Here is a 26,899-nt window from a genome sequence, read left to right as displayed (position 1 = left end):
ACGGCGGCTACACACGAGATAATAGTGGAGACTTACAGTTTGGAAGCGCAACAGCAGTTCCTCTCTTTTATCATCATCAGTGTCTACTGGATCTTCCCCCTTCTCATGACTTCACAATATTGGTGCAGAAATGGACATTAGAGCTACTAGTGCAAGTTACCCCTTCAACATTGCAAACTAGTTTGCGTATCCTGGGTTCCTTGACTAAAAACATCCTACATTGGGAACAGCAATATAAACTAGTGATGCAATTATATATTTCCCTGCATTGAGCATTTAGTGCTCACTTTGGATCTTCCGCCTCCAGCTTAAAATGTGGCCACTCCATGGTGAGCTTAGGCCATCAATTTTGGACATGCCCAAGTACTAAGGCTTCTTGGACTCACTTGGACTACCATGTCTCTGCAATGTGGGCAATCCAATGGACTCCTCGGCCCCTTTCTCTGTTTGCTAAACACAATGTGGCTCGCCCTTTACTGAGAGGATACCTGGCTTTCGTGAAACGTGCAGCTTTCTTGGGAAAAGTGTATCCTGCAAAAATGGCTCTTAGCAGACCCTCCATCAATTTGTCAATGGACATCCTTAATGATAGAACAAGTTTTTATAGAACACCACTCAGTAGAAAATCTGGACTCTCATTTCTGCCAAACCTGGGAATCTTTCTGGTCAACCTTGACACCGTTGGCACATAGCCGTATCTTAATTAAGGACAATTTCGAAGTTATTTTCTGTTCTAAGATCACTAACAGGCTTATTTTTGAAAGAGAAGGGCACCCATCTTTCGACACCAATTGGGAGATGGGCATCCTTCTCCCAGGGTTGCCCAAATCGGCATAATCAAAAGCCGATTTTGGGCGTTCTCAACTGCTTTCTGTCGCGGAGACGACCAAAGTTTCCAGGGGCATGTCGGAAGCATAGCGAAGACTGGACTGGGGCGTGCTTAACACATGGGCATCCTCAGATGATAATGGAAAAAAGAAGGGCTTTCATGATGAGCACTTGCCCAACTTTACTTGGTTCATTTTTTCTTGCGATCAAGCCTCAAAAAGGTGCCCAAACTGACCAGATGACCACCAGATAAAAATCGGGGATGACCTCCCCTTACTCCCCCAGTGGTCATTAACCCCCTCCTACCCTAAAAAAAACTTTTAAAATATTTTTTGCCAGCCTCAAATGTCATACCCAGCTCCCTGACAGCAGTATGCAGGTCCCTGGAGCAGTTTTAGTGGGTGCAGTGCACTTCAAACAGGTGGACCCAGGCCCATCCCCCCCATCTGTTACACTTGTGGTGGTAAATGTGAGCCCTTCAAAACCCACCACAAACCCACTGTACACACATGTAGGTGCCCCCCTTCACCCCTTAGGGCTATGGTAGTGTTGAACAGTTGGGGGAGTGGGTTTTGGTGGGGCTCAGCACCCAAGGTAAGGGAGCAATTTATGAAGTCCACTGCAGTGCCCCCTAGGGTGCCCGGTTGGTGTCCTGGCATGTGAGGGGGACCAGTGCACTATGAATGCTGGCTCCTCCCATGACCAAATGGCTTGGATTTGGTCGTTTCTGAGATTGGCATCCTCGGTTTCCATTATCGCTGAAAACCGGGGACGACCATCTCTAAGGATGACCATCTCTAAGGTCGACCTAAATGTTGAGATTTGGGCGTCCCCGACCGTATTATCGAAATGTAAGATGGGCGCCCATCTTGTTTCGATAATACGGGTTTTCCCACCCCTTCGCCGGGACGTTCTGCAAGGACGTCCTCAGGAAAACTTGGGCGCCTCGTTCGATTATGCCCCTCCACATGACCAATATAGGGGGTGGGGGTGGGGTAGATAGCTGTGTTCCTTGCTATTTTGTAACATGACCTTGCTGTATGTTTGTATGGGAATATGGTTGGGGTTAAGGATTGTATATTTAAATTCTGAATTGACAGATTTTGAGAAAAAAAAATTCTCTATGTTGTTCCTGAGTTTACCTTTATGGAGCTTCACATCATGACCCTTGGTTCTATAAATTTCCATCTGCTGAAAGAGATTTGCCTCATTTATATCATTAATACCTGTCATGTATTTAAATGTTTCTTTAATATCCCCTGTCATTTCTTCTCTAGATCATTACCCATATAGAGTTAGATTCTATAAAGGGCACCAAAAATATATTTATTTTATATACTTATATTCCGCTTTAGTTCCAAAGCAAATGACAATAAAAACATATATAAAATCAGCAAAACAAGAAAACTGTCATCATAACAAACACAGTACAAAGTAATTACATTGTACAGTACCTTAAATATGACTGAGAAATTACCACTTGTAATAATTTCTTCAACATGGGGGTTTGTTAGGGGGCAGGGAGGGGAATCGGAGCTTTAAAAGGCAAAAACAGTTATGTGCATGCCAGCCAATATTCAGCCAAACACCCGCATAACTGTCTTATATGGGCCCCGGCAGAATATCGTCCGGGACCTGCATAAGCCGGGACTCAGGATTGACCAAATTAGTCCCTGATATTCAGTGCTGGTGCCCGGACTTGGCCCGGCACTGAATATCCAGGACTAAACTAGCCAGCAAAAGTCAGCATTTAAAAAAAAATGCTGTCGCCGACTGAATATTGCCTGGTATGTTTACAGAATAGCACCTAAGTACCGTTACGCATGTAACTACAAATTATTGCCAACTAGCACCAATTAATGCCATTTAAAGGCTATTTTTGGCAGAGATCATGTGATGGCAAGCTGCAGGACAGCCGCTGATTTGAGCTTCTACTACTACTACTACTACTACTTAACACTTCTAAAGCGCTACTAGGATTACGCAGCACTGTACAGTTTAACAAAGAAGGACAGTCCCTGCTCAAAGGAGCTTACAATCTAATGGACAAAATGTGCAGTCAAACAAATTGGGGCAGTCTAGATTTCCTGAATAGAGGTATAATGGTTAGGTGCTGAAGGCGACATTGAAGAGGTGGGCTTTGAGCAAGGATTTGAAGATGGGCAGGGAGGGGGCTTGGCGTATGGGCTCAGGAAGTTTATTCCAAGCATAGGGAGAGGCGAGGCAGAAAGGGCGGAGCCTGGAATCGGCGGTGATGGAGAAGGGTACAGAGAGGAGGGATTTGTCCATGGGTATCTGCAGAAGCTGTATCATTCTGGAGTTAGAGGAATCAGGTGCATGCCCTGGTCCTGTAGGAGACTCATGTTGCTTCTTTATCTCATAAACAAACACAGGGGTTCTTGCTCATTTGGGAGGATTTTATTAACACATTGACACCATTGGGTTGTAGTTCTTTGTTAAATAAACTACGCTTATAAAGGATTGGCAAGGCAACATATATGGTGGGGTGAGATAAGGGGGTCATGGGGGAGAGAGGACGGTGGTACAGTTATGGCCCCCCCCCTTGAGTTTGGTCAGTTCTAGGAGACCAGAAGGAACCCTGTCTCCTGGTATTTATCCTTCTGGGGATAAGGCTTGGATCCACCCCAGTTCAATAGATTTTTCCCCTGTTTCTGTTGAGCAATACATTTGGGGGGCGAGGGGGATGTGCTTGGGAAAAGAGAGTGGGTTTCTTTTTCTTTATATAAATAAAGAAATGATGACAAACAGGTTTTCCCTTTTCTGTACATGTGTCTGCATAATTATGTTTAGAACTGATATTATTCTATACTTTTGTAATGTACATTTACATTGGTCGTTCTCTGTGTCAACAATAAAAATTGTTGAAACCAAAGACTACTTTTGGCATTTAATGCCAACTTGCACCTGATTTAATAATTAAGTTAGGCACACAATTGGTGCTATTCTGTAACTTGTGTGCACTAATTTGTGTGCTAGTCAGAAATTTGGGGGCTCAAGTTTATAGAATCTGGGGGATAATCATCAAGTGGAAGAAGTGAGGGAAAACAGGGCCAAAATAAAGAAAATACTAACCACGTCATCTTTGGGTTCATTTTATCATGTAATTGCATTATTAAACATAAGTGATGGTTAATATACACTGGTTTATAATACACCAGGTGAATTTAAGCATGACTTGCAGGAAACAGATACCAACAAACCTCACAATAAACAGAGATACAAACACATGCACAGTCTCCCATTTCCAGAGCCTTGGAATTCAACCAACTCTGAGCTCATCTCGAACTTGCAAACTGCCATCTCCACAGGCTTCCAGCCCCGACAGAGTTTCCTGCAGCATGCTGATTATACCCACTAATTTTATTTTTTCCACCCATAAATCAAGTTACATACAAAAATATTTACACAAAAGAACAATTTCCTACTAAAGCAGGAGCTATGACAGTATTCATTATTCAGGGGATGAGTTGATTCTGGACAGAAACCTTGTCTGCTAGCTGTACATTAAAAAAAAATAAAACTTCAAATAGGGATGGTTATGCCAGGAAAGACAATCAGAAAATGGATAATTTTACCATTTTTCCTGAGATTCTATAGTTTGAAGAGGGCTTCTGATGCTTATTTTTCAAGCAGTAGGCTTTAAGCAGTTTTCTTTTGCAGTGGACATAACTCAGTTGTGTCCCCAAATGAGTCTGGGTGCAGTTGCTGTAGCAGGTGTTCTCTGAGGACAGTAGGCTCTATATTCTCATAAGTGGGTGACGCCGACCCACATCACCTGGTCTGGAATTTACAAAAGTCTAATGTAAGCTTTGTGTAGAGCGAGACATGCTCCACTGCTCAAGCACGAGTGCCTTCCTGCCTGCCGTGTGAACGCGGTCTCCTCAGTTTTATACTACAGCAAAAATAAAGTAAAAATAACTAAGGAGACAACTCCAAGGGGAGGTGAAAGGGACTGTGAGAATATAAAGCCTGCTGTCCTCGAAGAACACCTGCTACAGATAAGTAACTTTGCTTTCTCCGAGGACAAGCAGGCTTATTTATACTCACAACTACTACTACTACTACTACTATTTAGCATTTCTATAGCGCTACAAGGCATACGCAGTGCTGCACAAACATAGAAGAAAGACAGTCCCTGCTCAAAGAGCTTACAATCTAATAGACAAAAAATAAAGTTGCAAATCAAATCAATTATTGTGTACAGGAAGGAGGAGGGTAGGTGGAGGCAGGTGGTTACGAGTCAAAAGCAATGTTAAAGAGGTGGGCTTTCAGTCTAGATTTAAAGGTGGCCAAGAAAGGGGCAAGACGTAGGGGCTCAGGAAGTTTATTCCAGGTGTAGGGTGCAGCGAGACAGAAGGCGCGAAGTCTGGAGTTGGCAGTAGTAGAGAAGGGAACAGATAAGAAGGATTTATCCATGGAGCGGAGTGCACGGGAAGGGGTGTAGGGAAGGACGAGTGTGGAGAGATACTGGGGAGCAGCAGAGTGAGTACATTTATAGGTTAGTAGAAGAAGTTTGAACAGGATGCGAAAACGGATAGGGAGCCAGTGAAGCGACTTGAGGAGAGGGGTAGTATGAGTAAAGCGACCCTGGCGGAAGACGAGACGGGCAGCAGAGTTTTGAACCGATTGGAGAGGGGAGAGGTGACTAAGTGGGAGGCCAGCAAGAAGCAGAGAGGTGACAAGGGTGACAAGGGTGTGGATGAGGGTTTTGGTAGAGTGCTCGGAAAGAAAGGGGCGGATTTTACGGATGTTGTAAAGAAAGAAACGACAGGTCTTGGCGGTCTGCTGGATGTGAGCAGAGAAGGAGAGAGAAGAGTCAAAGATGACCCCAAGGTTTCGAGCCGAGGAGACAGGGAGAATGAGAGAGCCATCAACAGAAATAGAAAACGGGGGGAGTGGGGAGGTGGGTTTGGGGGGGAAAATGAGAAGTTCGGTTTTGGTCATGTTTAATTTCAGGTGATGTTGAGACATCCAGATAGCAATGTCAGACAAGCACGCTGAAACTTTGGTTTGGATGCAAGGTGAGATATCAGGGGTAGAAAGGTAGATTTGGGAGTCATCAGCATAGAGATGATAGGAAAAGCCATGGGATGAGATTAATGAACCAAGGGAAGAAGTGTAGATAGAAAAGAGGAGGGGACCAAGAACAGAACCCTGAGGTACGCCGACAGGCAGAGGGATAGAAGTAGAAGAGGATCCACCAGAGTGAACACTAAAGGTGCGGAGGGAGAGGTAGGTAGAGAACCAGGAAAGGACAGAGCCCTGGAATCCAAGTGAGGACAGGATATCAAGGAGTATGCTGTGATCGACAGTGTCAAAAGCAGCGGAAAGATCAAGAAGAATGAGGATGGAATAGAGACCTCTGGATTTAGCCAGGAATAGGTCATTGGAGACTTTAGTAAGAGCAGTTTCGGTTGAGTGGAGAGAGCGAAAACCAGATTGTAGTGGGTCAAGAATAGCATGTGAGGAGAGAAAATCAAGGCAGTGGCGGTGAACAGCACGCTCAAGTAATTTGGAGAGAAAAGGGAGGAGGGAGATGGGTCGGTAATTAGAGGGACAAGTAGGGTCGACTGAAGGCTTCTTAAGGAGAGGTGTGACCACAGCATGTTTAAAGGCAGTAGGGACAGTTGCAGTGGAAAGTGAGAGGTTGAGAATGTGACAGATAAAAGGAATAAGAGCAGGTGAGATGGCATTAAGAAGATGGGTGGGAATGGGATCAGAGGAACAGGTGGTACATTTTGAGGAAGAAAGGAGTAGTAACTTCAGGAAAGGAGGAAAAAGAATGAGGGGAAGGAGAGAGAGGGGAATGGACTAGTGGAGGGAGAGGTGGCGAGGTAGAGAATTCAAGGTTTATCTTTTGAACCTTGTCGTGAAAGAATTCAGCAAGGGTCTGAGGAGATAATGAAGGGGGAGTTGGGAGAATCCCTAGCAACCGGGCTCACCAAAAACAAAAAATATTGTTGAGTTCTGGTTGCTGTATCTCAAAAAAGATACAATGGAATTAGTAAAGGTTCAAAGAAGAGCGACAAAAATGATAAAGGGATGGAACTCCTCTTGTATGAGGAACGGCTAAAGAGGTTAGGGCTCTTCAGCTTGGAAAAGAGATGGATGAGTGCAGATATGATTGAGGTCTACAAAATCCTGAGTGGTGTAGAATGAGTAGAAGTAATCGATTTTTTACTCGTTCCAAACGTACAAAGACTAGGGGACACTCGAGAAAGTTACATGGAAATATTTTTAAAACAAATAGGAGGAAATATTTTTTCACTCAATGAATAGTTAAGCTCTGGAACTCTTTGCCGGAGGATGTGGTTAGTGTATCTGGGTTTAAAAAAGGTTTGGACAACTTCCTGAAGGAAAGGTCCATAGTCTGCTATTGAAACAGACATGGGAAGCAACTGCTTGCCCTGGGATTTATAGTATGGAGTGTTGCCACAATTTGGGTTTCTTCCAGGTACTTTTGAACTGGCGTGGCCACTGTTTGGAAAACAGGATACTAGGCTAGATGGACCATTGGTCTAATCCAGTATGGCTACTCTTATGTTCTTATGGTCAATTGGGCCTCACAATGGGCGAGGACATAACACAAATTAACCTGAAACTATATACAATCTGAATGAGAGTGCAGCCTGGAACAGAATAAAGTGGGCCTAGGAGGCTGGAGTTGGATTCTAGACTCCAAACAGATTCTGCAATACTGTCTGCCCAAACCGATTGTCATGTTGGGTATCCTGCTCAAGGTAGTAATGTGATGTGAATATGTGGACTGAAGACCACGATGAGGCCTTGCAAATTTCTTCAATGGAGGCTGACCTCAAGTGGGCTACCAACGCAGCCATGGCTCTAACAGTATAAGCTATGACATGACCCTCTAGGGCCAGCCCAGCCTGGGTATAAGTGAAGGAAATGCAATCTGCTAGCCAATTAGAAATGCTGCATTTCCCGATGGCGACCCCCATCCTGTTGGGATCAAAAGAAACAAAAAGCTGGGTGGACTGTCTGTGGGGCCTTGTCTGCTCCATGTAGTAGGCCAGTGCTCTCTTGCAATCCAAGGTATGCAAGCTGCTTTTGCCAGGATAGGGAAGAGGTCATGGAAAGAATGTCGGCAAGACAATTGGCTGGTTCAGATGGAACTTCGACACCGCTTTTGGCAGAAACTTAGGGTTTGAGAGGAGGACTACTGTATCATGATGAAACTTAGTATAAGGTGCATCCACTACTGACCCTATGAGCAGAAGTAACAACCACCAAGAAAATTACCTTCCAGGTTAAATACTTCAGATGGCAGGAATTCAGTGGCTCAAAACAAGCTTTCATCAGCTGGGTGAGAACAATGTTGAGATCCCATGACACTGGTGGAAGTTTGACAGGGGGCTTTGAAAAAGCAAACCTCTCATGAAGTGAACAAATAGAGGCTGTCCAGAGATTGGCTTACCTTCTACAAGCTGATAAGCACTAATTGCACTAAGGTGAACTCTTACGGTGTTGGTCTTGAGACCAGACTGATAGTTGTAGATGGTATTCAAGCCAGGCAAGCAAGGGGATCTAGGGCCTTGCTCTCACACCAGATGGCAAACCTCCTCCATTTGAAAGAGTAACACCTCGTAGTGGAATCTTTCCTGGAAGCCAGCAAGACCCGGGAGACACCTTCTGAAAGACCCAAGGAAGTGAATTCTCTGTGAAAGCCAGAGATTGGAGGTTGAGATGTAGAAGAGACCTCTCATTCTGCGTGATAAGAACTGGAAAACACTCCAATCTCCACAGTTCTTTGGAGGATAAATCCAGAAGTAGAGGGAACCAAATCTGCCACAGCCAGAATGATACGATTAGAATCATGGATCCGTGGTCTTGTTTGAGTTTCAACAAAGTCTTTCCCACTAGAGGTATGGGAGGATATGCATACAGAAGACCTTTCCCCAACTGAGAAGGAAGGTAACTGACACTAGTCTGACATGGGTCTGAAGCCTGGAACAGAACTCAGGGACCTTGTGATTGATCTGAGTGGCAAAAAGATCCACCAAGGGGTTGCCCATTCTCGGAAGATCTTGCGGGCTATGCCCATATTGAGAGACCACTCTTGAGGTTGCATTTGCATTATCCTGCTCAGTCTGTCGGCCAGGATATAGTTTTTGCCCATCAGATAAGTGGCTTGAACGAACATGCCATGTTGATGAGTCCAATGCCACATCTGCACAGCCTCCTGATACAGAGGATGTGATCCAGTGTCCCCCTACTTCTTGATGTAATACATTGCAACCTGGTTGTCTGTTTGGATGAGAACAATTTGGTGAGATAGCCGATCTCTGAAAGCCTTTATAGCGTTCCAGATTGTCTGGAGCTCCAGATTGATTTGAAGATTCCTTTCCTGGGAGGACAAACCTCCTTGAGTGTGATTGTAACTTAAGTTAGGCATAGTTGTATATTTCCAGCAGGGCGACTAGGATCACCCATCTATACAGAGTTCCTGAGGCAAAAGAAGAAATTAAAAACCACTTACAGTAACAAGCCTTTAGCTGTAACCATCTAAAGCACTGCATTAGGTTTTCAGAATACCAGAGAATTTCATCATCTCTGACTACTAATGCTGTAAGTGACAATCATCTTTGATACTAATTGACACCAACTGCTACTGTCCTATAAGGGGCATTAGAGAAGGGAGGATATTTGTGTATTCTCACAAGGAGAGTATTACAGAATGGAGATAGAGGATTTTGTAAATAATCCAGTCAATATTCAGCCAGTGGCAGTGAGCAGTTTTTAAAAAGCTGACTGTTGCCTGCAGCAGGACATGTTTATCCACTCCTACCCTAGCTGATAATATTTATCCATCTCGCTGACCTCATGTGCAATTTTCTTTAAATCAATCACCTTACTTTCTAACCCTTCTTACTCTCTTACCTATCTATATGTTACATCTTTGCTTTACCCTTCAGTATCAATTAAAATGTTCTATTACGTATTATGTTGATATTGTATTGTTATTTGAATATTTTTACTGCTGTAATTGCCTATTGCTCATGTTTGATCTATTCTTACTGTACACCGCCTTGAGTGAATTCCATCACAAAGGTGGTAAATAAACCCTAATACATAAATAAATAAAGTTAGACCCTGATACTCAATGCTGGGTCACGTATGGGCATTGGCACTGAATATCTGGGGTCTGCAGCCGCACCTGGAAGTTATGTGGATATGAGCAAAGTTAAGATGGCCTTTTCTGAATATTACTGGTGCCAGCAAAACACCCAAATCCACCCCAAACCACTTCGGCACTGCCCGGACAATTTCACGATGGCCAGAGCTGATATTCGGCGGCACTGCCCGTTTAACTGCTGCTGATTTAAGCAGGCAGAACTGTTGCCTGAAAATGTAGTCAAGGCAGTTTAGGCACATTCTTAAAGGAAAAGTCCATAAGCCATTATTAGCCATGCAGTTTGGGGAAAGTCACTGCTTATCGAAGGTATGAACCATGAGCAATAGGTCTACTCTTCCGGATTTTGTTGAATACTTGTAACTTGGATTGGCCAATATCAGAGACAAGATACTGAGCTCAATGGACATTTGATTCAATCCAGTCTGACTTATCTTATGTTCATATATCTTTTAAAATATCTCAGCGTCCAATTAAACAAAGATGTTCTTGTAGTTCTATATCAGGGTGTCAAATATATCCGCTCCCCCTAGGTTAGCTGGCCCACTTGTAGTCCCTTTTTTCCCAGTGCCTCCCAACATTACAATAAGTTTGACATCCCAGTCCTATATTTATTACAGTGAGAACCTTATCATACCAGTATTTGAAGCATGTATGGCAGATATGATGGTATGCCCTGCTATAAACTTCACCTAATATGGTACTGAGTTGAAGAATGGCACAGTAATGGATTTGCAAAGAAGTATATTACACTTTTTCATTCAGTCTGTCATGGGATTCCTGCAGGCTGTTATTGAAGATGATCTACTTGAGGTGTCTTGGAAGACGTGGTTGAACTTTTTCATGCGCCTTACCCTCACCAAGGTTATGTGATTATCAGCAAAACATGAAAAACACTTCCTGCAGTTTAAGAGAGTAAATCGCCCCAGAACAGCGGTTCCATCTGTTACCCATTCCACTACTGTATAGGTCATTACTTCTTAAAATAGTCCCTTGATTGCTTGATCTTCAGAACCCTTTGATCATCTTCCAAATCTCCCTGCCCATATTCCAGAACGACCAGCTTTCACAGCTGGTCTTTAGAACAGAGTAAAATATCCAATTACTTTTTGGGGTCATTTAAATATTTTTTTCAATAACCTCTGAATACTCTCCTCACCTCTCTCCTTTAAAACTATCTCTTGAAGATTCATTACGCACAGCATCCCTCTCTGGATATCTATAGCTAAAAAACATAACATTTAAATGCTCTTAAGAGTAGATATGGAAAAGAAAAGAGAAACTCTGTTTACTATTGAAATACATTTGAGAGAGTACTTCAGTTTCCAAGTGAAAGTGTTATGTCACAACAAATCCTTCCTTTATTTAATCAGTGATTTATTCCTGCCACTATCAGACTGCAAACTTTTAATTACACTTACTAAAAGGAGGTAAGATTTTGCAGTTCTGTGCATTAATCGGCAAAATTAACACGTAGGAAGTTGAGAAAAATCAAAGCCCCAGCTGTAATGCTCCATGATGTAGAAAAATAAATTGTCTATACTTCCTCTGAGTCATTTCTGAAATATGTGTATGTTTATTCTATTCTTGATATTCCACCTTTACTTAAGGCCAAAGTGGTTTACAAAAATTTTTTAAAAAATGTAAATGGAAAGGAACTCCATTTAAGATAGAAAAGAACACCCTCACATACAATACAAGAAAAGAAAAAAAATTATTTTTCCCTTTTATTTCCTTTCCTCTTCTTCTTTTTAAATTATTTAAAACACAGCAAGTCCATATTTTAGCATTCTGGAATTAGAAGAAAATTAAAGAAGCCACTCTCTATCTGAACGGAAATCATCCCAGAAACTACCCAGCCAGAATCCCAATGCTGTAAAAACAGCAGAACATTGTACCCATAGCTTGAGACCCTGCACTTTGATCTTGAAATGTCACTTGTTTCAAAGTTGGTAAGTAACATACTCTCGTAACATGAGGAATTGATTCAGATGGCACTTGTAAAACCTTGGTTAAATATCTTTTAGACATTTCTCACAGTGAAAACTACTACTACTACTTATCATTTCTATAGATCTACTAGACGTATGCAAGGCTGTTCACTTGAACATGAAGAGACAGTCCTTGCTCAACAGAGCTTACAATCTAATCAAGACAGATAAGCAGGACAAACAAAGGATAAGGGAAATACTTAAGGTGGGAATGATAAAACAGACATGGGTACTGAACAAGTTAATAGGGGTTAGAAGTTAAAAACAGCCTCAAAAAGGTAAGCTTTTAGCCTAGGTTTGAAGAGGTCCACAGCTAGAGCTTAATTTACTGATTCAGGAAATTTATTCCAGGTGTATGGGGCAGCAAGATAAAAGGAACGAGTATGGCAGTGGAGAACAAGGGTACAGATAAGAGAGATTTAACCAATGAACAGAGTTCCCGGGGAGGAGTATAGGGATAGATAAGAGTGGAGAGGTACTGAGGAGTTGCAGAGTGAATGCACTTGTAAGTCCATATGAGGAGTTTTAATTGTATGGGAAATGGATAGGGACCAATGAAGTGACATGAGGAGAGGGCTGATATGAGCATAGCGACACTGGTCTTTGCTTAAAGCCCACCTCTTCAATGCTGCGTTCGGCACCTAACCCTTACCGTTCAGTGAATCCAGACTGCCCCAATTTGACTGCCCCTATCGGACCGACCATTCACTTGTCTATTAGATTGTAAGCTCTTTGAGCAGGGACTGTCTCTCTTTGTTAAATTGTACAGCGCTGCGTAACTCTAGTAGCGCTCTAGAAATGTTAAGTAGTAGTAGTAGTAATATAAGTCATGCAGCAGAATTTTGGACAGATTGAAGGGAAGAGAGAGGTCTTAGTGGGAAACCTGTGAGAAGCAAGATGCAGCAGTCTACGTGAGAGGTGATAAGAGTGTGGCTAAGGGTTTTGGTAGCGTGCTCAGAAAGGAATGGACAAATTTTTGGTGATATTATAGAGAACAACAGGTTCTTGCAGTCTATTGGATATGTGCAGAAAAAGAGAGAGAGGAGTCAAAGATGACCCCAAGGTTATGAGTTAATGAGACAGGGAGGATGAGTGTTATTCACAGAGATAGAAAATGGGGGAAGAGGAGAGGTGGGTTTAGGGGGAAAGATAAGAATCTCAGTATTGGTCATGTTTAGTTTCAGATGGCAATGAGACATCCAGGCAGCAGCAGGATTCCTGCTGAAATTTCTGGTGTGGAGAGGCAGATCTGGGAGTGATCAGCATAAAGGTGATACTGAAAACCATGGGATGAGATCAGAGCACCAAGGGAAGAAGTATAGATGGTGAAAAGAAGAGGTCCCAGGATAGATCCCTGAGGTACACCAACTGATAGTGGGATAGAAGTGGAGGAGGATCCACCATACACTAAAGGTGCGATGGGAGAGAGAAGAAGAAAACCAGGAAAGAACTGAGCCCTGAAATCCAAGTGAAGACAGCGTACCAAGGAGTAGGTGATGATTAACAGTGTCAAAAGAGCAGATAGCTTGAGAAGAGTGAGTATAGAATACAGACCTTTGGATCTGGCCAAGAACAGGTCATTGGAGACTTTAGCATGGGCTGTTTCAGTTGAATGAAGATGGCAAAAGTCAGATTGCAGTGGATCAAGAATAGATTGAGATGAAAGAAAGTCAAGACAACAGCAGTAAACAGCACATTCAGAAGGACAAATAAGGTCTAATGAAGGTTTTTTTGAGGACTGGTGTAACTACAGCATGTTTGAAGGTATCAGGAACAGCTGAAGTGGAAAGTGAAAGATTGAGGATATGACAGACAGAAGGGATGACAGTAGGAGAGATAGTGCTAAGTAGATGGGTGGGATTAGGATCAGAGGAACAGGTAGTCAGTTTGGAGGAGGAAAAAAATGTGCAGTTTCCTCTCAGTTATTTAACAAAAATAGCAAAAGAAGGCAGGAGTTGAAGGATGGTTAAGAGAATGGACTGGGGGAAGGGGAGGTGTAGGTGAACCTTATCATGAAAGTACTCAGCCAGAGTCTAGGGAGAAAGTGAAAGGAGGGTTGGAGGTGAAGGCACTTTGAGGAGAGAATTCAGTGTGGTAAACAGACTTCAAGGGTTTGAGCCAAGAGAGTTTGTCAACTGGATATAGTAGTCCTTTTTGGCTAGTGAAAGAGCAGACTGGAAGGAGGTCAACAAGAATTTGAAATGTATGAAGTCAGCATGGGCACAGGATTTCAGCCAAAGGAATTTGGCAGATTGAACACAGGAACGTAGGTAGGCGATTCTAGAGGTCAGCCAAGGCTTCATAAATATACCCCCTTTATAATATTCCAAACAATTTAGAGGTGAATTTTAGAAAGGACGTACACATCAGAATTGAGATTTTCAGGCTGGGATGTCAAAAGTTCTTCTAGTATTTTAGAACAGGATCAGCTGACATAGAGACTACTTTAAATTCATGCACTGATTACCTGCGGCAGGACCATCCATTTTAGAATCAGAAACATTTGTATGTTTATGTTATGAAATAAGTACTTAATTATAAGTGAGGAATATAAATATAGTTTTCTCTTCCTGTAAAAGAAATTATTAATATCTAATGAAGGAACTAGTTTTGAATAATCAATTCAATCTTATATATTTCACTTACTAAATCATAAGAAATGCATAGTATATGTGTGATAGGTGCTCAGTGATCTCCGGTAATCTCAGCTAGCATAGCTATAGAATGCCAATAAAGCTACAGACCCCTCTATTGGTGCAATGACTGAATGAGGTCTACAGCTTTAATAGCATTCTATAGCTATGCTAGCTAAGACCACCGGAGATCACTGAGCACCTATCACACATATACTATGCATTTCTTATTTATTTATTTATTTATTGTGAACATTTCTATCCCACATAATCCCACCAAGGCAGGCTCTATGTGGCTTACAATGCTAAGGAAAAGTACATCACAATTAGTCAAGTGCAAATCAGGGTAGAAAGTAGAGGGGGGAAGAGAGGGAATCAACAGGGGAGGGGAATACGGGGATGCAGAAGATCAAGCAGTAGAGGAGTAAGATCGATCACACAGGTAGGTCTTTAAGGATTTCTTCAACAGGTTGTGATCGGATGTCTCTTTTATCTTTGATGGTACAGCGTTCCAGTAACGGGGACAAGTGATTTAGTAAGTGAAATATGTAAGTTTGAATTGATTATTCAAAACTAGTTCCTTCATTATATATTAATATGTTATGAAATAGCACCACAGATGTTTATGTGCCAGAACATAAATGTTTATGTCAAGCCATTTTAGAAACAATAGTATTCATTTTTCTTGATGCTGTCACAGATCCCAGTATCCTTGGCCAGTTTTGATTTTTGGGGTAGGAAGGGAAGGCATCAACCAGCTGGGTTTTAAGGGGAAGACCAATCCAAATCCTCCAGTTGAGAGCTGCTCAATAGGAAATAGAGATGCCCAGGGTAACAGATGTAAATCCTAGTGGTGATCTTTTTGGACAGTGATGTGCATTATCTTTCTGGTAGGAGTGGAGGAGTGGCCTAGTGGTTAGGGTGGTGGACTTTGGTCCTGGGGAACTGAGGAACTGAGTTTGATTCCCACTTCAGGCACAGGCAGCTCCTTGTGACTCTGGGCAAGTCACTTAACTCTCCATTGCCCCATGTAAGCCGTTTTGAGCCTGCCATGAGTGGGAAAGCGCGGGGTACAAATGTAACAAAAAAATATATATATATAAGCTCCTCGATATTCAAAAGCATTTAACCGGCCAGGATTGGCACCTGGACTGTTAAATGCCTCATAACCGGCTATATTCAGCAGAGGAGGCCGACAGTCGCTCAAAAGTGCATGGTTCAGGATAAGGTATCTTTCAAAGATATCACCAAAACAGGGAAGATAGTGAGGTTGCAAAAGGGACCATAGTAGATCAGGTGTCCTTAAATAAAAATAAAAATCAGACAAAAGATTGCAAATTAATACTGTCAAGTACTGAGTATGTTGTATCCAGACAGTGCTGAAGCAACCATTTGCCCAGCTGCTGAATTTCCCTGGAGAGCTGTGGCTACTTGAAATATCCAAAAAGTGGCAGTTATCTGGATATTCTCATTTAAATATGGAATTTTATATAGTTACTGTATATCAAACATATAAACGGCAAGTGACCGTACTCACCTGCAAATGCGCAGTAGAGACTTCCCTCTCTGTCCCGCCCCCGCGTCAAGACGTGATGACGGGGGGCGGGACAGAGAGGGAAACTGCGCTGAAGGGGAGGGAGGGAACCGCTGACGTCGCTACCGCTCCCTCCCCCCCAAGGTAGCCGCTACCGCCCCCCCCCCCCCCACCCCCAGAGTCGCCACCACCCCCCCTTCACCCGGCCCGGGCCCTCTCTTCGTTATTCAACTTACAGCAGCGCCGAAACAGCAGCAAGCAGCTCAGCTTCAGCTCCCGTCGGCCTTCCTTCCCTGCCTGTGCCCCGCCCTCGCCGACGTGACGTCACACGAGGGCGAGGCACAGGCAGGGAAGGAAGGCCAACGGGAGCTGCTGCTTGCTGCTGTTTTGCCGCTGCTGTAAGTTGAATAACGAAGAGAGGGCCCGGGCCGGGTGGAGGGATGGCGGCAACTCCAGGGGGGGGGGGGCACGGTAGCGGTGGCGACCTCGCGGGGAGGGGGAAGGAAAACCCCAATATCAGCCCGTTTTTACGGGCTCAACGGCTAGTCTATATATATAAGGGGAAGTCATTAAGTAAAATGAATTTAAACTTTCATGTCATGCTTAAATTCACAGACCCCGATATTCAAAGTGATTTAAGCAGGTAGGAGAGGCTCCTGCCCGCTTAAATCACTTGTTGCCACCTACCCCCCAATATTCAGCGGCACTAGCAGTACCACTGAATATCACCCCTGACTGCCATCAAAAAAGGGGCAAGTCAGGAGTGGTACAAAGGGGGGGCAGCATTAGGGAGGAGACCAGGGTTATACGGGTGCTTGTAAGATTGCCGATACCCACATAGCTAAAACTGTCCTAACTTTGGCAAGCCTAGCTATGCAGGTCCCAGCACTGAATATTAGGCTACCCGCATAACTTTATTTTTTTTAAAGGGAAAGGAAAATGGGACTTGATATACAGCCTTTCTGAGGTTTTTTGCAACTACGTTCAAAGTGATTTACATATATTCAGGTACTTATTTTGTACCAGGGGCAATGGAGGGTTAAGTGACTTGCCCAGAGTCACAAGGAGCTGCAGTGGGAATTGAACCCAGTTCCCCAGGATCAAAGTCCACTGCACTAACCACTAGGCTACTCCTCCAAATAAAAAAAAAAAGCCCCTGATTCCCCTCCTACCTCCCGTCCCCCACCATGACACTCTTTCCTCCTCCCCCCAGCCTGCGGCATGAACCACCTGCTCCTTCACCCCCAGCAGTCCAGGTAGGCCTTCCCCCTAGGCCTACCTGTAGCCTTGGTGGTTGTTGGGGCAGGAGCACAGGCCCCTCGCTCCTGCCCCTTGCAGCCATTTTAATTCAGCAATTGCAAGGGGCAGGAGCGAAGGGTCTGTGCTCCTGCCCCCAACGACCACAACAGACCACTAGGGCTACAGATAGACCCAGGAGGAGGGCCTACTTGGATGGCTGGGGGAAGGGGGAAGTAAAGACAGTCATTGTGGGAGGGAGCTTGGGGGCTGGTTGTGTTTAAATAAGAACAAAAAAAGGTTTATGCGAATCCGGCCCAATATTCAGCCGGGACCACATAACTCTTATGCAGGCTCAGCTGAATATCAGCTGGGTCCACATAAGATGCAGCAGCCTGCCCGCCCCAAATTAGCACCTGATATTCAGTGCCGGTGGACGGACATGGCCCGGCACTGAATATCAGGGGATAATTTAGCTAGTGATGATCAACATTTTAAAAAATGCTGACCGCCTCCGGTTGAAAATTGGAGGGACATTAATTTATTGACTCACACATACAGCATATAACATATATTTTACTTGTGTGATATCATGTTATTTCTTTTTTTGTTTCATTTCTGTTTATTATTTGTGTCAGTAATATACAGTTGACATCTTCAAAAATCCCTAGTGAACAAGAGCTCCAGAGAGATATCACAAAGCGTAAAAAGAATAATTAGCTAAAATTGCTTGGATTTCTGTCTCTCTCTTTCTCTTTATATAAGCCACTTTTATCAAAAATAAGAAAGTCAGAAAAGAATCAAGAAATCCTTTTTAAATACCTTTCCCAAGAAAGTTTGATGTGGAAACAAGGAACTGCAAATAATAACTGTCCCAGCTACTAACTATTCGTCATGGTCCGTTTCTTTTCCCTGATTTTATCCTAAAATAGTGCCCCTTCTCCTGCCATATTGCTGTGAAAGTCACTTACTTGGGCGTATGAGCCTCGTCCACACGATGCCCCACTTGAAACTCATGAGATTTGCTCCTGTGTAAAGCTGTGAAGCCAGGAATAAGGTGTATCAGTTTGCGAGAGGATGGTGGAGGAGTCCCTGGAGGCTTCAGCTTGTTCCTTCGCCTCACAGGCGGTGTGCCAGGTGGAGTCATGGTGGTAACGATGTTAGGAGTCCGCGGTGGGGTGTGAGCAGCATGCCGCTGCCGTGGGGATGGTGGTAAAGAGCGATGTCCAGATTCCACAGGCTGACAATGCCCTGGGTAGCCCTCTACAGTCAGACGGTCCACATGTGTATACACTGGGCTGTGGGCTGCAGCAGGTTGGCAATAATGTTGGATACACTTGGACTGGATTTTGGGGCTCTGTGATAGGTGGCTTCTGATCCACTGTGCAGATTCTGCTTGGCAGACTGAAGTCTCCTCCTTTCCTGTGTCCGGCCACTGGATAACCAAGTCTTGCTTAGGAAAGCCACTTCCTGTGTTAAAAAAATTAAAAAACAGAAAAAAGGATAAACATTTTTAATTCACTTTGAAACTAAACCTTCAAAGCTTTGGAACATTATAAAGAAAAGGAAGTCACAACATTTCAAGCACAATGTGGTACACATAATTGCTTATTTAAATATTCTATCACATGAAATTGCAAGTTTACAATTAATCTATATTGCTTTATATAAATTGCTATTCACAGAAAAGCGTAACTTTGTTATGCTAGTTTGTAAACACTTTGCTCTGCTCCACTTGAAAGGTGATATATTAAGTTTAATGGATTTTACCTGTGGAAATCCATCTAAAGGCCTTATACCACTTACTTTGCAGGCACTAAGCATGTAATTTACATCTCTGCAAAGCAGGCACAGGAATTTGAAAATAAAAATTCTTTTGCCTGCTTTTCTAGGCCCCTTTCCCTGAAAGGAATGTAAGCGATTTTACAAGAGTCTATTTCAAAATTGCCCCATAAAATATATTTATTTGCAGTTTTTGAGGTTTTATATGGTACGAAAAGGAAGAATGGTAAACCCACAAACCGACAGGATCAGCCACAAAGCATAGACGTTGTTTAAAAATACCATCGTGGAAACCCAGACCAAATGTATTCCACATATTAACAAAGGTGGAAAGAACAGCGAACGACAGCCAGCATGTTGAAAAGGTGAAGTGAAAGAGGCCAAAAGAACATCCTTCAAAGAATGGAAGAAAGATCCAAATGAAGAAAATAAGAAGCAACATAAGCACTGTCAAGCCAGATGCAAAGCATTGATAAAGCAAAGATACTTACCTCTACATAAGAACATAAAAGTAGCCATACTGGGTCAGACAAATGGCCCATCTAGCCCAGCATCCTGTTTTCCAAACAGTGGCCAAGCCAGGTCACAAGTACCTGGCAGAAACCCAAATCGTGGCAACACTCCATACTACAAATCCCAGGGCAAGCAGTTGCTTCCCATGTCTGTCTCAATAGCAGACTATGCACCTTTCCTCCAGGAATTTGTCCAAACTTTTTAAAACCCAGATACGCTAACTGCTATTACCACCTCCTCCGGCAAAGAGTTCCAGAGCTTAACTATTCATTGAGTGAAAAAATATTTCCTCCTATTTGTTTTTAAATTATTTCCAGATAACTTCCTCGAGTGTTCCCTAGTCTTGGATAGTGAGGTTGCAAAAGAGACCATAGTAGATCAGGAGGCATATTTTCAAAGCACTTAGCCTTCCAAAGTTCCATAGAAACCTATGGAACTTTGGAAGGCTAAGTGCTTTGAAAATATGCCTCTAAGTGTCCTTAAATAAAAATAAACATCAGACAAAAGATTGCAAATTAATACTGTCAAGTACTGAGCATGATGTAAATAGGAACAACAAACATAGTTTGAAATGTCTATATGTGAATGCCAGAAGCCTAAGTAATAAGATGGGAGAGTTAGAATACATTGCACTAAATGGAAAATTAGATATAATAGGCATCTCTGAGACCTGGTGGAAGGAGGATAACCAGTGGGACACTGTCATACTGGGGTACAAATTATATCATAGTGATAGGGTGGTTCAAATTTGTGGAGGGGTAGCATTGTATATTAAGGAGGGCCTTGAATCAAATAGATTGAAAATTCTGCAGGAAAAAACACATCTTGGAATCCCTATGGATTGAAATTCCATGTGTAAAGGGGAAAAGGATAGTGATAGGAGTGTACTACCGTCCGCCTGGCCAGGATGAGCAGAAAGATGTAGAAATGTTAGTGGAAATTAGGGAGGCTAACAAACTGGGCAACACAATATTAAGGAGAAATTAGACCTTACCTGCTAATTTGCTTTCCTTTCGTCCCTCCAGACCGGCCCAGAATGTGACTGGTGGGTTGTGCATACCTTCCAGCAGGTGGAGACTGAGAAAAAATTGTAACTGTAGAGAAAGAGCCAATAAGAGCCCTTGCCAGCCAGAGAAAGATCCAGTATTACCGTACCAAAGCAGTTGAAGGAAGACAGCAAAAACCAACCATACCGTCTGTGCAACCAAAAGCCTGAGCAGCCACCGGCACTACACCACCACCGAGAGTGTGCAACACGAAGAAAGTGTCCACTGACATGCCCCCACATATTGGGCACTGCAGCATTCTTCCTTTGCCATTTTTTTTCTTTTTAAGAATATAACAGCAAACTTACAACACAGCTCCCGGGAACCTGAACAACTGAACGTGAAAAAAGAAAGGACCAGAACACACTGAGGAAGGAATCTGGGCCAGTCCAGAGGGACTAAAGGAAAGCAAATTAGCCGGTAAGGTCTAATTTCTCCTTCCTTAGCATCCCTCTGGATCAGCCCAGAATGTGACTGATGGGAAGTAACAAAGCAACCCAGCTGTAAGAACTTTAGTACCAAAAACAGCCTCTTGACAACTCTGGACATCCAACCTATAGTGCTTGGAAAACGAATGCAAAGACCAAGTCACCACCTTACAAATGTCCAAAGGCGGCACCAAATATCTCTCATCCCAAGACGCCACCTGACCTCTTGTAGAGTGGGCTTTAATCCCTGCTGGTATGGGCTTGCCAGAGAGAAGATAAGTTGAAACTATCATTTCCTTGAGCCAACGGGAAATAGTAGACTTAGAAGCCATGAACCCTTTGTGCGAACCGCCGATCAAAAGGAACAAATGATCTGTGCGACGGAATTCCTCCATAGCACTCAAATGATGCTTCAGAACCAGAACCTGCTTGACATCCAGACACTTCAAACGACACTGCTCCTCCGACCCTCAGGAGGAACCGAGCACAGGCAGCATCACCGATTGAGACAAGTGGAAGTGAGACAAAACTTTGGGCAGAAAGGACGGAACACTACATAACACTACTCGATCCTTACAGAACTCCAAAAATGGAGAGCTACAGGACAGCACCTGGAACTCCGAGGTGCGCCTAGCTACCAAAAACACCGTCTTGAGTGTCAAATCCTTCACTGTACATGAAGACAAAGGCTCAAAGGGAGACTTCATAAGGACAGAGAGAACCAAATTAAGATCCCAACGAGGAAAGACAGACCGGGATGGAGGACGAAGGAGGTTCAACCTCACAAAAACCGTACCACGTGCGGATGGCTTGCTAGCGACCAGATAAGGCCGCAAGTTGCACCTTAAGAGAGGCCAAAGCCAAACCCTGGTCAAAACCACTCTGTAAAAAATCCAAAATCTGCGGACCCGAGGCCCGAAAGGGAGAGATATTCAACTCCTCACATCATGCCTCAAAGATTCCCAGGTCCGCACATAATTCAGGGATGTAGATCGATGCTGAGATCAGAGCATAGTGCTGACTACACTAGCAGAGAATACTCTCTTTGTCAACTGTGCCCTTTCAAGAGCCAAGCCGTAAGACAGAATCGCCCCGGATCGGGATGAGAAACCAAGCCCTGAACTAGAAGACCCAGTGAGTCCGGAAACCTGAGGAGAGAGAGACCCAACCAGAAGACGACGAAGGTCGTCGTACCAAGGTCTGCGAGGCCAGTCCAGCGAGATCAAAATCATGTGGCTGCTGTGCGACTCGATTCTCTGTAGGAGACGTCCTAAGAGCAGCCATGGAGAAATCGCATAAAGAAGGCCATCCGGCCAGGACTACAGGAGCATATCTACCCCCTGCAACTTGGGGTCCTTTCGACAACTGACGTAAAGAGGAAGTTTTGCATTCAGTGTGGAAGCGAACAGATCCATCTTAGGAAGCCCCCAACGCTCCACCACTGCCTGAAACGCCATGGCACTTAGGGCCCACTCTCCAGGGTCCAGAATGTTTCAGTTGAGATAGTCTGCCTGAACATTCTGTACCTAGATTCAAATCTACAAAACTGTATAGAGGTTAACTCCCTAGTGTCAACTATTTAATATAGAATATATAGGAGTAACAAACAGAGCACATATACTTCTGACTACAAAGGTGTTGTAGAGGAAAGGCCTCGAGAAGTCCCCAGCCTAAAAATTAGCTTCGAGGACTGGACGTGCTCATCATTGACCAAAACCTCTTTTACTAATATATAATTTTTTAATTTTTTAAATTTTGTGTCCTTCAGCTCTGCCAGTTCGAGATGAAGGAATGGTTGCTTGGGATGGTCATAAAAATGTAATTCTTGCAGTATGTGTCAAGTTATGGTGGAATCTAACAGATTTATACATCCTCAGACCACTGTTGAATATCTATTGAAAGTTAACACAGATTGCAGATCTACATATGTTGTTTATTGTATAATTTGCCCCTGCAAGTTGATTTATGTGGGGCAGATGACACATCCTTTATTTGTGCGGCTAACAGAACATAAGAGTACCATTAAACTAAAGAAAACAACGTCACCTCTAGCCTGTCACTGTGATACATTACAACATTCTTTTGAACAACTTAAATGTATTGTGTTACAACAGATAGAGTCGCCACGCAATTGGTTTGGTTCCAATAAGAAACATATGCTTCTTCAAAGTGAGCAGCGCTGGATATTCCGTTTGGACTCATTGAGCCCTAAAGGTCTCAATGGGAGAATAGAGTGGTGCCATTTCTTTTGATGTCTTTGTAGATAATATGCCTTTAAGAACAAGACACACCCTTGTAAGCCTATTGGCCGCTTTAAGCACGGCGTCTGACTTGGCCAGCTTATTTAGAGCGGCCATTTCATTTTTGATTTGTCTTTCTGTGGTTGCTAAGTACGGAGGTAATACATAAGAGTTTTGTCTCTATGAGATCTTTGGATGAATCGATATTAAAATTCTTTCTCCGTTTTAGGTCTTGATGCGGACTACAGAACCCTGAAGCAGGTTTCAGAAATGGCGGCCATCGTAGGTTGTGGTTGCGGCGTGAGAAAGACCCGCACAAGCATTAAGATGACCTTTAAAGCTTAGTGATTTTGTCAATTGATTTAGCACAACAGAAGAAAGAAATTTAAAATTATATATTAGTAAAAGAGGTTTGGCCAATGATGAGCAAGTCCAGTCCCCGAAGCTAATTTTTAGGCTGGGGACTTCTTGAGGCCTTTCCTCTACAACACCTTTGTAGTCAGAAGTATATGTGCTCTGTTTGTTATTCCTATATATTTTATATTAAATAGTGAACATTCTGTACCCCCACTACAAGAGCCTTGGAAAGAGCTACCTGATGTGGAGGAATTGAAAGAAATCTTGACGAACCTGGAAGATGTACTGAGCCAAATTGACAAATTAAAGAGTAGTAAATCACCTGGACTGGATGGCATACATCCAAGGGTACTCATAGAACTCGTTGTTAAAATCATCCATAGCACCTGAAGATTGGAGGGTGGCCAATGTGACACCAATTTTTAAAAAGGGTTCTAGGGATGATCCGGGAAATTATAGACCAGTAAGCCCGACATCGGTGCCAGGCAAAATAGTGAAAACTATTATAAAGAATAGAATTATAGAACACGTAGACAAACATGGTTTTATGGGACAGAGTCAGCATGGGTTCAGCCAAGGAAAGTCTTGCCTCACCAATTTACTTAATTTCCTTGAAGGCGTGAATAAACATGTGGATAAAGGTGAGCCGGTTGATGTAGTGTATCTAGATTTTCAGAACGCTTTTGATAAAAGTTCCTCATGAGAGACTCCTGAGAAAAATAAAGAGTCATGTGATAGGAGGCAAGGTTCTTGTGTGGATTAAGAATTGGTTATTGTACAGAAAACAGAGGTTAGGGTTAAATGGTCATTTCTCTCAATGGAGGAAAGTGAACAATGAAGTGCCATAGGGATCTGTACTGGGACTGGTACAATTTAACATATTTATAAATGATATGGAAATTAGAACATGTGAGATGTTCAAATTTCCATTTAAAACTATGGGAAAAGGATTATACACTGTAGCAGGTATTCTCCGAGGACGGTAGGCTTCTTATTCTCACAAGTATGTAGACGCCGTGCCGTGTTGCCCAGCCCGGCAAATTTGTCATAGAATTAAGTAGAGCTTTTAGGAGCATGAGCCGCATTCCAGCACACATGCACAAGTGCCTTCCCTCTCGTGCCTGTATCTATTTAATACAAAAGCAAAAAAAAGCAAAAAAATAAAAATCCCTAATAAAAACATGCCAATAGACACCTCCAAGGGGAGGTGGGTGGGATTGTGAGAATAAGAAGCCTTATATGGCATGAAGCCCCGCCCAGCACATCCCAGGATACACTGGGCAGGGCTGGGCGCCGCCATTTTGCAAGCAGCGCCAATGGAAGAGGAGGAAGGCTACCTCTCTCTTCCAACCTAAGGTAGGGGATGAGAGGATTTACCGCGGCCTACTGGGCCACCAGGACATCTCAGGAATGCTAGGGGGGTTAGTAGGGGTTGGAGACCCCCCGGATCTCCAGCCCCCCTGAACCTGTGTCGAGGGGGGTCGGGGGAAAGGAGGTCCGCTGGACCTCCAGCCCCCTGTTGCTGGGGAGGGTCGTCGGTCACCCACTGGGACACCAGGGACATCTGAGGGATGTTGGGGGGGTTAGGGGGGACCGGAGGTCCACCAGACCTCCAGCCCCCATTTCGCCTGGCTCGGGGCAGGGGAACGGGGTCTGGTGGTCCCATGGACTTCCAGCCCCTGTGTTTGACAGGTCTGGGCTTTTGACAGCCCAGACCTGTCAAACAAGTGTGTGAGGATTGTGCCTGAGCATGAACACCACTTATTCTTCCTCCTAAAAACAGCGGAATGGGACAGACTCTGACTGCTACAACAATCCAGGATGGATCACAGCCCTACAGCTTGAGAACTACTCATCCGTGTGTCAACACGCATGAAAGAGAGCAGGTCAGAAGCCTGAACATGCATCATCCCTGTGCCAACATGCATAAAGGGCATCAGGTCAGAAGCCTGCACGTACATCATCCCTGTGCCAACATGCATGAAGGAGAACAGGCCAGAAGCCTGCACACACCTCATCCTTGTTCCAACAAGCAAAACGGAAAGAAGCCTTAGCAGCATCTCTTCTTCAACATGCAGAAATGCCCTAGAAGTGTTTGTCATATACAGGATGACAAAAAATCCACTTTTGTCTCTTTCTCTGACTTAATAAGCAGTTCAGTTCTTCCAAAATTGCTTGAGTAATTCTCTTTCTTTTAATTATTTCATTGTCTCTTTCTTCATGTTGAATCAGATTTAATTACTTTATAGGCAAAAGGAGGGAGAGATGCTTCATGTAAGCTATTTAATTTAAAAAGCTATTTGAAAAACATAGGACAATTTTACTTTTTTAATGAAGTCTTATATAAAACCTAAAGTAATGAGGAGGTGCAGAGACAATACAACTCTTCTCCTGAATATCTGGGAATTTTTATCTGATTTTTTTTAGCTATAAGCAAGACTATTTAAAGACATTTTCATCATTTATTTCACACCCTCCTCCCCAGTTTTAACCTGACATAAAAGCACATTATAATGCAGAAAAAGAACGACAGCTTCATATTTTCTCTGCCTACAAACAGAGGATATAAATCTAACTGGTGTCCTCTGAAGTTAGTATTTTAATCAGTGTAGACCAGGTCTTGTGATGCAAACACTCATCCTGAATCCTATGAAAATATTTTGGCTAACATTAAGCAGCAGAAATGTCCCAGAAATATAAATCTATATGGGTCGATATTCAATCAGACAGGAGAGCCTCTTGTCCAGTTAAATCATTTATACCTGCCTATCCATTGGCATTCAGTGACAACTAACTGCATATTGCAACTGAATATCAGCACAAATCACCCCTGCTTCACCTTATCGTGTCTGGCTGATACACATCCAGGGCCTGCATAAGGGATCTTATGCAAGTCCGAGCTGCATATTGGTCAGGACCCACATAACCTCCAGTGTCCAGACATAGCCCAGAATTGAACACCAGGGCCTAATTCTGCCTATGGCACTACTACACATAATTTAAATGTGTATTAAGTAGGCATTCTTGGAGGAGGAGTTAGGCAGAGTTTGGGGTTTGTATTCATATTTATTTTTTATTTTGTTACATTTGTATCTGCTGCACGACTAATATTCCGCCAGGGTCGTTATGCTCATATTAG

General features: G+C 43.3%; 1 protein-coding gene across 1 annotated transcript in view; it reads right to left on the bottom strand.

The window, feature by feature from the left end:
• Positions 1-18,361: 18,361 nt before the first annotated feature.
• Positions 18,362-26,899, bottom strand: part of LOC115481122 (kinase suppressor of Ras 2-like) — a 188,261-nt gene continuing 179,723 nt past the window's right edge. The window contains exon 4 of the mRNA XM_030220153.1: positions 18,362-18,864. Within this exon, the coding sequence (XP_030076013.1) occupies positions 18,362-18,864 (503 nt within the window). The remainder of the gene's footprint in view (positions 18,865-26,899) is intronic.

This window comes from Microcaecilia unicolor, chromosome 11, assembly GCF_901765095.1.
Source record: "Microcaecilia unicolor chromosome 11, aMicUni1.1, whole genome shotgun sequence".
Classification (NCBI taxonomy): Eukaryota; Metazoa; Chordata; class Amphibia; order Gymnophiona; family Siphonopidae; genus Microcaecilia; species Microcaecilia unicolor.
The sequence above is the reverse complement of the archived record's forward strand: the minus strand, read 5'-3'. Positions and strand labels throughout refer to the sequence as shown.